At 35.4% G+C, this 13,775-nt stretch overlaps 1 protein-coding gene across 1 annotated transcript in view; it reads left to right on the top strand.

Moving 5' to 3' along the window:
• ssp3 (SCAPER domain-containing protein short spindle 3) overlaps nucleotides 1–13,775 on the top strand; it is a 62,528-nt gene that overhangs the window by 4,367 nt on the left and 44,386 nt on the right. Inside the window, exons 4-9 of the mRNA XM_089247746.1 lie at nucleotides 1,658–1,938; nucleotides 6,084–6,184; nucleotides 6,369–6,488; nucleotides 6,676–8,264; nucleotides 9,401–10,269; nucleotides 13,164–13,239. Of these exons, the coding sequence (XP_089103872.1) occupies nucleotides 1,658–1,938; nucleotides 6,084–6,184; nucleotides 6,369–6,488; nucleotides 6,676–8,264; nucleotides 9,401–10,269; nucleotides 13,164–13,239 (3,036 nt within the window). The remainder of the gene's footprint in view (nucleotides 1–1,657; nucleotides 1,939–6,083; nucleotides 6,185–6,368; nucleotides 6,489–6,675; nucleotides 8,265–9,400; nucleotides 10,270–13,163; nucleotides 13,240–13,775) is intronic.

Raw genomic sequence — 13,775 nt, 5'->3', positions numbered from 1 at the left:
TAGCAATAACCAAATGATAACTATATCTGAAAAATATATTGTTTGCAAGTAGGGTGATGGTGCATCCCGTTTGGTCAAATGGGACGTATGGTGAATGGGTGTTTGTAAGAAAACTGGCAAAACATGGTGAAGAAAATTGGTAAAACTTGACAATTCTGTTTTTCTTTTCCACATAATTGGTTGCAAAGTATTCAACCATTCCGTTTTTTAATTCTAAAATAGGGCTTATTTTTGCTTACTGCAGCTTATGCAATTTTGAAAGTTAATTTTTATGTTTTGCAGCTAATTTAAAGCTAATACAATTGAACAACCGGCGTAATTGAACCCACAATTGCAAAAGAACCAAGGCTATATGCATTTCAGAACTATATGAAGTTCCTTTGTCAGTCGCAAACAAATAAAAATATCAAAAAATACTCCTTATAGCGGGAGTTACTTGCTGTTGTAGACAAGAGTCAAATTCAAAATGAACCGGCAAAAAAAATTTTTTTTTTTTTTTTGCCGGTTCATTTTGAATTAGACTCTTTTGTCTACAACAGCGAGTAACTTCCGCTATAAAGAGTATTTTTGATATTTTTTCTGATATTTTTCTTTGTTCCCGCTACTGATGAAGGAACTTCATATAGTTCCGAAACGCGTATAGCCGTGGTTCTTTTGCAATTTTGGGGTTCAACTACGTCGGTCGTTCAATTGTATTATCTAACCTAAAAGAAAAGGTAATTCATTTCTAATTCAAAGCTGTTGCATATTCAACAACTTTTTATCGTTTTTTTCAGTCACTTTTCCCAAAACATTTTTCACTCTTCATTGTATTTAAATTTTAATGGTTTTTTCAGTTCTTTAAAGTTACATGAAGCTTATACAAAGCAGCAGCATGTAAAAAGCTGTAATATTTCTAAAAAAACCCTTTTTTTTCCTATCACTTATTTTTCTTGGTGTGACTTATTTATAGACACTGTGGAAATTGAACTGAGACAGGGTTAATGAACTGCCCCAGTTGCAGATAACTTTAAGTGTAATTAAGGATGCAAAAAGCTTCAACACATTTTTGTGAATGTAAATAGAAATTTTGAGAATCGGGTACTAATGAGAAAATGTTCTCTCTGTATCTTATCATTATTTTACTTGAGCTTTAATGTTTTCAGTATCTCACATACCAAATTCTTTATTATATTCTCTCTATAGCCTGTTAAATATTTTTCTCACATGAAATCAATAGGCTTTCTGGATATTATGCCGAGGTGAACAGGAAAAAAAGTGTTGTTTCTCTCCACCGGGAATCAAACCCAGGACCTCTTGCATACCGAGCAAGCGCACTTACCATTATACCATAGAGAGACAATCCTTTTTTCCTTAAAACACGCACGCACAGTAGCATGATTTTTGCTGAGTAGAGACATTGCAGTCTCTTTGTTAAAAAGAGGCTGCAAGGGCTCTATCGAGTTCATGTATTTTAGCCAAGCAAAAAATCATCACCCATCTCTATTTTTCTCACAATTAAATTCTCATATTTTGAGCATATTTTCAAAGTTCCAAGTTTTGTGAGAGCCAAACAAAGAATTTTTTTACAATTTTTTTATTCTCCATGTATTTTCCCAGCTTTATTTTCTTTATAAATTTCATGCAATGCTTCCACTTACGATTGACTCTTTTCCAGCTTCCAAAACATTAAAGAAACCACCAACATCTCCAAGGCCTCAGTCAGTTTCACCACGACCTCCTCTTCCAAAGGATGCTTCCAATAACCATTTGCATACGCATAAGCGATGTCCTTCTCTGAGTCATCCCAAGAGCAGAGTCCGGTCTTCATCTGCTGGTAGAAATCCAGAAAAAGGTTTGAGGGCAAGATACTGGGCATTCCTTTTTGAGAATCTTTACAGAGCAGTTGATGAAATATATCAAACTTGCGAGATGGATGAAAGCATAGTCGAATGTAAGGTAATGTATGGTGTTTTAATCCTTTTTTGGTTTTATCCTTGATGCTTTTTAGTTTAATTGTCAGTTAAACTTCAACTGTATGATGCCTTTGATATTTTTTCTCATTTGAATTCATTCTCAGATATTTCTAATTTTTGAAAAAGCCATTTTTGATTTTTTTAGTCAGCAAAGTTAAATTGATTCTCATCAGTCATCACTGTCATGGTCGCTATTTTTTCCTTTAAAATATCTAAACTCTAACTATTGCATAGGTAGAAATTTGGAGAGAAACACATTCTTTTTTTTTCACTACTTCACAATCAGATCTTTTCTTGATTTTTCACGTATGTGACTAAAGCTGCTGCACTGCAACAACCTAGTTTACGCTGAAAGGTTCCCAGGATTTAAAACATAATACAAATACCACAACATTCCCACGATTTTTTAACCAATGATAAGAATAGAGGTTTTTTTAAATGTAAAAGTATCTCAAAGTTTTGCTCACTCGATTTTGCGACCATTCGTGTGTTAGTTTGTTTGTGGGGCTCATAATTCTTGAGCAGAGGATACCCTTATTAACCCATTAACTGCAAATTTTTTTTTTTAAATTTTTGGCCGGATAAGTTATATATATGCACAAAAAGTTGTAAATGTAAAGCACATAAAATTCCAAAATCCCCAAATAAGGATCGTGGCAGCTAATGGGTTAATAAAAGTTAAGTTAAAAGTTGAAATTTTAGCTTACTTTTGACTGCAAGGGAGCATGGTGATGACCAGCTTTTAGTACATTCTTCCTCCCTTTTCCTGTCTGTCCGCATGTGGGGCAAAAATCGAACTGCTTACTTTAATTAATGTCAAACATACTTTTGACATTGACATGTCAACCTAGACTGAAGTTTATCCACAATACCTCCTCCTCCTAATCAGATCACTGCCTCCCGCTCTGCCTCATTGAATAAGCAGGTGATCGAAGAAGACCTGGGTCATGCTGGAAAATGTGTGTGCATGTGTTGTAAACCTGAAGTTAAGTTAGTTTCTGTATAATGATTGTTATAGTGCTGTCATCTGCCATCAATTTTTCTAACTATGAGTAAAGTGCAATACTTAAATATTTGTACCATTGTGGGCTTGTTGCTCTCTCTGTGGCTGGACTTTTTAGCGGGGAGATTGACTCTCATTCATGACTCAAAGTTGAGAACCACAGCAATTCAACTTCAGCTGACCACCACTGTGACACCAGTGGAGTTTGAACTAAATCCTCACAATGCTTAGTCATTCACTATGACCACTCGACCACCACCACAGCAGTATGTACAATACTAATAATTTTGAGTAATTTCATTGGTGATTTATTATATTTTCCAATACGACCTGGGGATTACATATAATCTCTGGTAGATATGATAAATTATCAATATATGAACACAATTCATCAGACATACTAAACTGCTCATTCAATATGCACAATCACTGGATTTATCATATTTACTGTATCTTTGTATTCTTATTGATGAACAGCTTAGGTTTTCTGAACATTGTTCTGAGGTGCTCAAATAGAATGCTCAGTTTCATTCTCAAAAAGGTCTCTTCATGTTCTCCTAAAGTGATCCTTTCACTTTTCCAGGGCTTAATTGATCTAAATTGGAGTATGCCATCAGGTTTTGGAGACCATACTTATAGAGGGACATTGATTTGTTCGAGGGGGTGCAGAGAAGAGCCACACATGCTCTTGATGGCACACAGGGATTAAGCTACAAAGAAAGGCTCGATTTTTGAAAATGTTTACATTGGAAAAGTACAGATGTCAAGGGGATATGATTGAAGTGTTGAAAATTTTCAATGGGATGGATAAAATGGACCATGGGTTATTAATACATTGTCAATCGACTGCTTCGACAAGGGGACACCAGTATTGTTTATAGTAAGGGGCAATTTCAATTTGTGGTGTTACATATCTATGTAGAGTTTTTTATCTACACTGGTGAAATAAATTAAGAGAATTTGCATATTTTATCAAATTTCATGAAAAGAACTGAACTGAATGTAAAACCACTGCTTCTAGACAAAAATGCAAATCTTGTACGTCAAATACGTAAGCGTACAGGTGTGTGTGTAGGCGGAGCCAGTAGAGAAACAGGCTTTATAAGCACGCGTAAGTTAAGACGCATTTCGTTCGCTAGCACACCTTGGCGAATTTCTTGGTGTTATTTTGCAGCAATCGGTTAATTTCAAATTGTAACAGTAAAAATGAGTAACCACCAACATTTAGATGATGGAATGAGGTGGAGAATTGTGGGGAGGCTAGAAGCAGGTCAAATCTCAAGTCCAGATTTGTAGAGAGTTCAATTTAACATCCAGCGTCGTGTGTAACTTATGGAAACAGTTTCAGGGTACCGGATCCATCGAGAGAAAGTCTGTGCAAGGTCGTCCAAGAGCCACAACGACCAGAGAAGATCACCATTTGTCGATTATAGTGAGGCGTAACAGGAGTGCTACAGCTTCTCAGCTCTCTCGTGACTTTTATGCAGCCACAGGAACCCGTGTATCGAGGGTGACTGTTTCCAAAAGACTTCATGAGAGAGGGTTGTTTGCAAGAAGACCTGCTGTTTGCGTCCCGCTCACTTCTACGGACAGGAGAATCCGTTTATCATGGTGCAGAGAGCATAGAGATTGGAGTATGGATCAATGGGCGTCCGTTCTCTTCACTGATGAGTCCCGGTTCAGTCTAAGCACCGATTCTCGCCGTACATTCATATGGGGAGAACCAGGGACCCGCTACCTACCCTCCAATGTCCGCAAAATTGACCATTATGGTGGAGGAGGTTTAATGGTCTGGGCAGGCATCATGTTGGATGGCCGCACACCTCTCCATGTCTTTAAAAGAGGCACTGTGACTGGTGTGAGGTATAGGGATGAGGTCTTGGAGCCCTATGTTCGCCTTTTCAGGGGTGCAGTTGGCCCTGAGTTCATTTTAATGGACGATAACGTGAGGCCACATAGAGCTCTTCTGCTCAACGATTTTTTAGAGAGTGAGGATATTCGCCGGATGGATTGGCCAGCCAGATCTCCAGACCTTAACCCTATAGAGCATGTCTGGGACACTCTGGGGGTGGGGGGGGGGGGCAATTGCAACTCGCAACACCCTCCGGGAACCATCCAGGGAATGAAAACAGCGTTGCTGAACGAGTGGGACCAATTGCCACAGGAAATGATAAACTGCCTTATTTCAAGTATGAAATCACGCTGTGAGACCTGTATATCTGTAAGAGGGGACCATACCCCCTATTAACCCATTTTTTTGTTTATTCTGCAACCGCTGTTTCATACCTTCCGATTCCAACGAGTGTTACGCACGATCATGCGTGTGTATTACAGTTATTGAATGGTTATTTGTTTTGTATTGTATCAATGTATGTACATATCAAATTTCATTAAAATCGGTACAGTAGTTCTAGAGATAATCGACCAAGTCTGCAAATTCTCTTAATTTCTTACACCAGTGTATTAGGGTTGTAAATAAAATGGAATAGCTTACCTCCGGGGAGGTCATGAGTTCTAACACAATTTACATGTTTAAAAAGAAATACGATAATCATATTGGGATAAAATCGAGAAGCCATCCATACTTAGATGAGACAACCATAATTTTTTATTGGCTGTATATTTATATTTTATCATAATTACTAGTTTTTATTTCTGTATTTTTGATATAGTTTAGATATGTATTTGACATCCATATTTTTATGGGCATCTTTTTTTCAGCCACCTCATTTGGCATTTTGTTTGTTGTGGCCTCTGTATTTGTATATTCATATTACAATGGAATCTATTGATAATGGACAGTGTGAGACCAAAATTTTTGTCTGCTAACAGGGAGCATCTTTTAATATATATAGCAATAAATATGTAACATTAAGACCTTGTTCTGGAGACTTCAAAAGTGTGCGCTAACTGGGAGCGTCTGATATGGAGGATCCTATTTATTATGCATATATTTTCCGCTTTTTTTATGAATATTTTATTATCATATACATATGCACACACACAATAGGATAGTTCTGAAAGAGCCATTTACAATTTAAGGTGACTGGAAGTTCTTTTCTAATAATAATTTTATGTTCTGTGTGATAATTATTTTTAAAACTGTTTTTTTTTTCTTATTAAAGGAAGCCATACTTATGTTGGAAAACTATTGCAAAGAGTTTCAGGCTCTCATTCATTGGCTGACCATAAGCAAGAACTATGAAGTCACTCCACCACCCAACAGGTACTTTAAAAAAAATCATGTAAAAGCTACAAATGTAGTTTGTTTCAAATTCTTTTTTCAATTTTCTAAAATCTGAATGAGTGACTAGCAAATAAACATCTCAGTGCAAACAAATCACTATCAGGAAAATAGTATTCCATCAGTGCAGGTTTTGATCAAATAACTTTGATGTTGATTGTTACAGGCCAACATCTTTAGCGTGGGAAGTAAGAAAATCGCTACCATCAAAAGGTATGCTGAAGAACATTTTCTTTGACAAGCTCATCACTCAATCTGGTGCTAGAAGAAAACTGGATCTACACATGTAAGAAATTAGTACCCCCCCCCCCATATTCTCACTGCTTGATATAGCATGCAAAATAATTATATATAGCATGGCTTCTTTTCTTTTCAGGGTAAAAAGCCTATGGTAGTTTGATTGCATGTTATTAATAAAAGCCTAATTTTGTTATCTGATTGAAATAATTGTATAATTGGTTTTTTCCCTTTAGTGAACCTGCAATTCTTCAGTCTACAGCTGTACAAGCAGACGTCATGGATGAAATCCAGGACAGTGCTGAGTGTTTAAAGAATAGTTTATCTAATGCCACAATTGAATCTTTTTGTGAATCTACTGAATTAGTTTCGCTCAAATCACTAAGTGCTATTGATCATCAAGTCAATATGGAATCATCTGGCAAAAAAGAAGAGATGACTGATGATAGCTTAGCATCAGTGGTTAAGGACTCTAAACAAGAACCTACCGTTACATTTATTGAAGATAATCTGCACAAAAACATTCCTGTTGAAAGCAATCATGACACGAGAGTTGTTGATGTTGTTGTGACTGAACATTTCAATGAAACAAGTACAGAAATTGAACCTCTAAAATGCAGCAATGCGTCGGTGGCGAGTGATAATGTGACCAATGTTTTGGCTTCTGAAAAGAACTGCTCTGACGTCAAGGAAATATGTTTGAAAGCAGGAGAAAATGGTAGGAAACCTTTTCCCATATCATTTGGAAATGAAGAGTCTTTGGCTACTTGTGATGATGGAGATGATAACTCTGCAGTGAAGTTTCGAGTCTGTCCTGCCAAAACTTGCTATGACAAAGTAGTCACATTCAATACTGCAGTACAGAATGATTTACAATCTAAAAAAGATAGGAATTACCTTCAGCAAGCTGTACCAAAAAACTGCGAAGTCAGTGATTCTCTTAATATAATATATTCCAGCTCTGAAAATACGGCAGCCTCAGGAAAGGTTTGTGAGGATACCACCATAGATGCAAGCAAAAGTGATGCATTGCCACCTCTTACCTGTTCTATAACTAAAGTGTTTGATGCAGTAATTGAAACTAGTGATGATAATAAAGCTAATCCTGTTACAGCAGCTGAAGTTGTTGAAATTTCTACAGAATCGAAAATATCATGTGGCAGCATTTGTGATAGTTCCTTAGAAAATTCGATTGTGTGTGAAAAGAGCTCTCAAAGTTCACAGACAGAAGATAAGCATGTAGAAAGTGTTACTGTGGTAAATATAGCGAAAACTGCTGCAACTGTTCCAAAAATTAATACTTGCCTTGAAAAGAATGAGTCGCAAAGCAACAATATTACTACTTCTGTTACAAGAGCAATAACCAGTACAGTAGCTTCTTCTGCTAAAACATATGCACTGAAGACATCTTTGTCCAAGCCTACTCCAAGCCAGACCACTATTACAAGCAGGTCTATTAGAAATGAGAAGTTGAAGAACCCAAGTGAAACAAAGAGCTATGCTTTGAGAGCAGCAACTGAGAGAAAAACAAATCAAGCAGCTGGTGTTAATGCCACAGATAGAAGCAGATTTCGTATGGTTGGTGTAGCTGGAATAAGGAATTCTGACAGGTACGTGGTTTTAAAACCTGTAAAAACTGCAACTGTTGCTGGTATGACAAGATCTCGTCCATCTCAACATCACTTGGGAAAAGAGCTTTGCACGCAGGCAAAAACAGGATCTTCTCTATCTTTGAATCTCAATGGTACTTCTAATGAGAACTCTGACCAGCTGAGACGACAGAATTCAGATCTTTGCAGAAAGCCCACAAACCTTGAGAATGGAGGTAAAATTTTTGTTTGATTAATTATTAAAAATTTATTCCTTTTGATAACCAATGTGCTAAAAATATATCAATTTCATGATGTTGCAATCAAGAAATTTCGATTTTGCTTACTTTTTTCTCCCTTAACTTATGATCAAACCTTCTGTGTGGTTACCTAATGCCAGGAGAAAGACATTTTTACATATTTTGCAACACTGATGAAAAAAAAAATTGTTGAAAGCATGTGCTTTTCCGAAATAATAGATACCTGTGAACTGAAACACATGGGGTAAAGTGAGAATAATTTCCAATCATATATTTCTCACAAAAAAAGAGAAAAAAATAGCCTGGAGAAAAGTATTTAATAAAAATACTTGCCTCATTTTTCCTGAATAAATCCAATTTGTGAAATAATTTACAATCTTTATTTCATTACATTCTTCTTAACCATACTTCTGCATTCTACATTTTCTACATTCTTCTTAACCATACTTCTGCATTCTACATTTTCTACATTCTTCTTAACCATACTTCTGCATTCTACATTTTCTACATTCTTCTTAACCATACTTCTGCATTCTACATTTTCTACATTCTTCTTAACCTTTTCAACACAAAATTTGATAGGTAGCAACTAGTGTAAGGCTTGAACCAATGTTTTCCAAATGTCATGAATGGAAAAAAAAGCTGGGAAAAATTTTCATTTGGCTATAAACTATATTGATAAAAAATATCTAAAATTGTAAAAAATATGAAATATAAATGCCCCTAAAAACATATGTTATTTAAAAAAATAATTTAATTTGGTTGTAAGAGAGAAAATTATAATTTTAAAATTTAAAAAATGTGCTGGGAACAACCAGGAGAAGGACATTTCCTTAACAAATGAAAATTTGCTCGAGCAAATTAAAAAAAATCTATTGATAAAAAAATTTAAAACAGAGAGGCAACTTTTTAGAAACTGGAATATAAATAGAAAGTGATGCAAAAAAAAAGTTCTGTTTCAAATATATTTATTGTAAACCGCTGAAGATACAATTTAGGCCAATTTCATGAGAATCACCCATATGTATATTGAGTAAAAAAAATTAAAAGTATTAAGGTAAACTTGGCAAATATGTTTTGGCACTCATTGTTTAACTTCTTTTTTTTTTTAGATGATTCTGGTGGCTGGGAAACTGTCAGAGGACGTGCTCGGTGCAAAAATTCTCCAGCTAAAAAAGTTCCATTTTCTGCTGAAGCAGTGGCAGCTAAATTAAACCAAACTAAAATGGGTGGGTTTCCATACACTTGTACTCCTAGCAAATACTCTACAAAAACAAGTGCCAAGACTCCAATATCTGCTTCGAAGAAAATCAACGAAGATGGTAGAGTGAACAAGGAAGAACAACACTCTCTTAAAGCGAAACCAGGGATCAAAGATACTGTTTGTTGTGATAACAGAAATATGAGCAAGAAGATTACAAAAGAAGTTGGCAAACCCAATGATCTTAAAAAAAATCTTCTGAAAAAAGAAGAAAAGCCATCTAAGTCTCCAAAATCTAAACCAATCGTTCAACCAAAGTTGAATACTAAAACTGCCTTGAAAGGTAGCGGAGATTCATTAAATTCGACATCTGACTCAAACCCTAGAAGCAAGGCCACTGTTAGAAAACAGAAATGTCTATCTGGCAATAATAATGCATCTGTTACTCCAGGCAGTAAATGTCCATTGCTCAAAGAATGTCCAACTAGCAATTTAAATAAACAGAAGAGCTCCACTGTACAAGATAAAGAACCGTTGCAGCTTTCTAACTGTGTTGATAAATTAAAAGAGAAGGAACCTTCTGGTTTGATATCTTTGAAAGTAGAACCATTGAAAGCAGTTGATAAGACACCCACTGATAATGATTCCAGTGATACATTGGAAAAAACTATCCAAGAAGTGCCCATTCCAGTGAGTCTCAATACGATTGATGACAATACTAATTACGAAAAGTCATATTCTGGTCTTGAATCAGATCCCTGTTTGCAGAATCTTAATTCTGTGAGTTTAATCTTTCTTATTCCTCTTGTGCTATAATGTTATAGTATTTTTATTTGACAAGTAACCTACTCCAATGTGAAGATCAATGTGTCATATTTTAGGTTATCAACTGATATAAGTGTAGATAGTTTTCAAGAGATCTAGGGAAGGGGAGGACATGACAATGATGCTTATAGGTTTATCAATCAGCTTACAATTATCAGATGCTGTCATCAATAGATGGTATGTAAGTTGAATAATGTGCTGTGCACACTGAAGCGATGCGACAGAAACATTGATACTGATAAAACGTGGTTAAAATCGTGAATTTCAGGTTTTTTAACAAATCCTTGTTAATACAGCTGATCGTAATGTTGGAGTATCGGTCCAGTGTGAACCGACCTAAGAGTGATTATCAATGAAGAAGGCTTCAAGACATAAACACTTTCACTATTTACTTCCATTGAATAAAGGATACATTGCATTTAGAACAATTGTTATTAGCACTAGAAAAACTACCTGGTCGCAGTCATAAATGCCTGCTTGTCCAGAGCCAAGTCATTTAATGAAACTGCTTTGAACCAAGCGCAACTGTGATTTTGTGTTAACAGAGGAGATAAAAATTGATTATAGATGAGTGAAATGCATTGAATGGGGAAAAACATTAGGTTTTTCATTTTGTGCGCTCACATGTAACAAATTAGTCTTTGATTTTTCTGTTCATTGCTATGAAGTTTTCTGTTCATAAAATATAGAAGACTTATTGAAGTGGTCATCTATTTTTTTAATGCAGTTAACAAAACAAGTTCTAGGAGCAATTTCAGATGCATTTTCTTCATTTGGTGTAGTTGATGCTAAGAGTATCTATGTGTTTGACCTTTTCTTCATAGAAATACCCTATTTTTAAATTTAGGTTATTAACCACCCAATGATAACCACAACCTTTTTTTTTCTTTATTACATCAACCTTAATTCATTGTAATTGCAAGAAGCAATTGCTCGTACAGATTATTCTTGAGATGTTTTATTATTATGATATGAAATGGATATAAATTTTTTAAAGTTGTGGTAGATTACTTGTTAGTCCCTCAACTTTTGAATAATTTTGAGAAAATAGAAATCTCAATTATTTTTAGTTTTGAATTTTTTATATTTTTTTTGCATTTTCAATTTGAATAGATTGAACAAATTTTTCAGGAAATTAAACATTTTCCATATCATTTGATTGAATCATGTCTCAGTTTTGGAGTACTTATCGAAATTGTCAATAGTATTATATATTTCTCCAATATTTCAATGTTAGAGAACCAATCATGAGAACCAATCTCTATGATTGGTTCTTGTGATTCTTAAAATACAGTAGAACTTAGAGCAACCAAGCTTCTCTCTCTCTCTCTCTCTCTCTCTATTGATAGAGATCTCTGTTAACTGAGGTGTGTGTCCAGACCAAGGTCTATTGGTCTAGCATGTACAATAAACCCCCCTTAACCGACACCCCTCAGATGCAGTCACCCTTCTTTTACAGCCAAATAATAATTTACCCTTTTATAATGAAAGTATGAATTTCAAACCCCTGATTAACGGTTCACCCCTATTTTACAAACAATTTTTTGTCTTGACGGTGTCAGCAAAAGTTTTACTGTATTTCACTTGAACTGGTCTAGCACAACGCAACACGGCTAAGGAAACCAGCCGAGCTGGTGATTTGAAATTTTTTTTTGTATGATTCTTACTATTAAAGGTCGATTTTTTTTATTAGTTCTTAAATAAATTTACCTAAAAATGGCCCAGGTTTTTTTTTCACATTTTCAGTTGATCATCTCTCTATTTATCAAGTATCTTATTCCTTGAAGTGACTCTGGGCTCATTATCTCCAGTTAATCAAGACACTACTGTATAAAGAAATATTTTCTGGGTTGAGTTTGCTTTTTTAAGGGTAGCATTACCCAACCGATCTGTATTTTCAAAGTCCAGTCTGTGTTCATACTTTGATAGAATGAGCTAAATGACTATTTCTTAAAGTACATTAATCAATTTAAATGAGAAAAAAAATTAATTTTAATGTAAATTATAGCATTTTGTTGTACACCATAAAGAGCAAAAATATGAGAAACTATGATGTCAGTTATATCTAGGATGATCATGCTTTGATTGTGTTTGACTAACTGCTTGAAGACCATTGCATGACGATTGGCTGAATTTTCTGGTTTAATTCCAGTGAAATGCAATGAAGCTAGAGGTATTAGATTTCATTAGTAAGCCAAGGGTATCGGCATTTTGTGAGATGGATAATAAGTCCAGACCAATAGACCTTGGTCTGGACACACACCTCAGTTAACAGAGATCTCTATCAATAGAGAGAGAGAGATAACCCATAATATGAGCCGCTGTTGTGGTCGAGTGGTTATAGTGCCGGACTCGTGATGCGAGGATCCGGGTTCGAACCCCACAGTGGTGGTCGGCTGAAGTTGGTTTTCTGTGGTTCCCAACTTCAAGGCGCAAATGCGAGCCGATCTCCCCGTTAAAAAGTCTCGCCACAGAGAGCAACAGTCCTACAACGGTAAAATCATTCAACCATAACACTTCACTCATAGTTAGAAAAACTGGGGGCAGATGACAGCACTACACATAACAAGCATTACACAGAAACAAACTTTACGTCAGGTTGCACTACACGTCCACGCACATTCCCGCATGTACCGATTCGTTGGGGGGTTCCGCGGGGGGGGGGGTGCATGTGTGGTGTACCAGTAGTAGGTAGGGCCTCCAAAAAATGGCTCGGGGATCCATGATGTTCTTAAGTCAGCCACCTCGTTGGGCAATTTGCCTGTTGTGGCGTTGTATTTGTATTTGTATTTGTATAACAATTCTGATTACTTGTTAGAATAATTGTTATTTTATTATTTTATGCTCAGGATCTGAATGATGAAAAAGAAAGCCTCAATGATCCTCAAACACTTGAAGTTTATGAGCAAATGATGAGGAAAGAAAGTGAGTTTGAAAATTATGTTTTGTGAAACTTGAAATTTTTGTATGAAATTATGAGCTTACATTGTTTTTGAAATTAAATAACATATTGAATGCTTTTGTCAAAACATGTCAAACAATGTCAAAACATATTATGCAAATGTAGGATTAAAAGAGAGGGGAGGGAATGCTTTAGTAAATATCACTATACATCACTAATTTAAATAGCATCAGCTTAATGGATAAAATTAACAACTTTCTGAAAATTCTTTTTTTATTACCAACAACTCCAATCTGTCGCTATTGAAGCAATATATAGTATTACTGTTTCATCAGGGCCATAACTATTCTGAGGCAAACACCCCAGGGGCTGCAAAAGTCAAGCAAAAATATCATACATGCTCAAAACTTTATGTGGACATTTTATGCCATTCCAAGTTACTCATACTGTCGGGGGGAAAAGAAATTAAACTTCAATTGAACATTATTATCATTTTTATTATTATCTTCCTTATTTCTCCCAGTTTTTTTTCCTTAAATACATATTCTATTCTTTTTTA

Source organism: Pholcus phalangioides, unplaced genomic scaffold (genome assembly GCF_987345545.1).
Source record: "Pholcus phalangioides strain wild (caught in Gottingen) unplaced genomic scaffold, Ppha-v1.0 ptg000018l_1, whole genome shotgun sequence".
Classification (NCBI taxonomy): domain Eukaryota; kingdom Metazoa; phylum Arthropoda; class Arachnida; order Araneae; family Pholcidae; genus Pholcus; species Pholcus phalangioides.
This window is presented reverse-complemented; position numbering and strand designations above follow the sequence as displayed.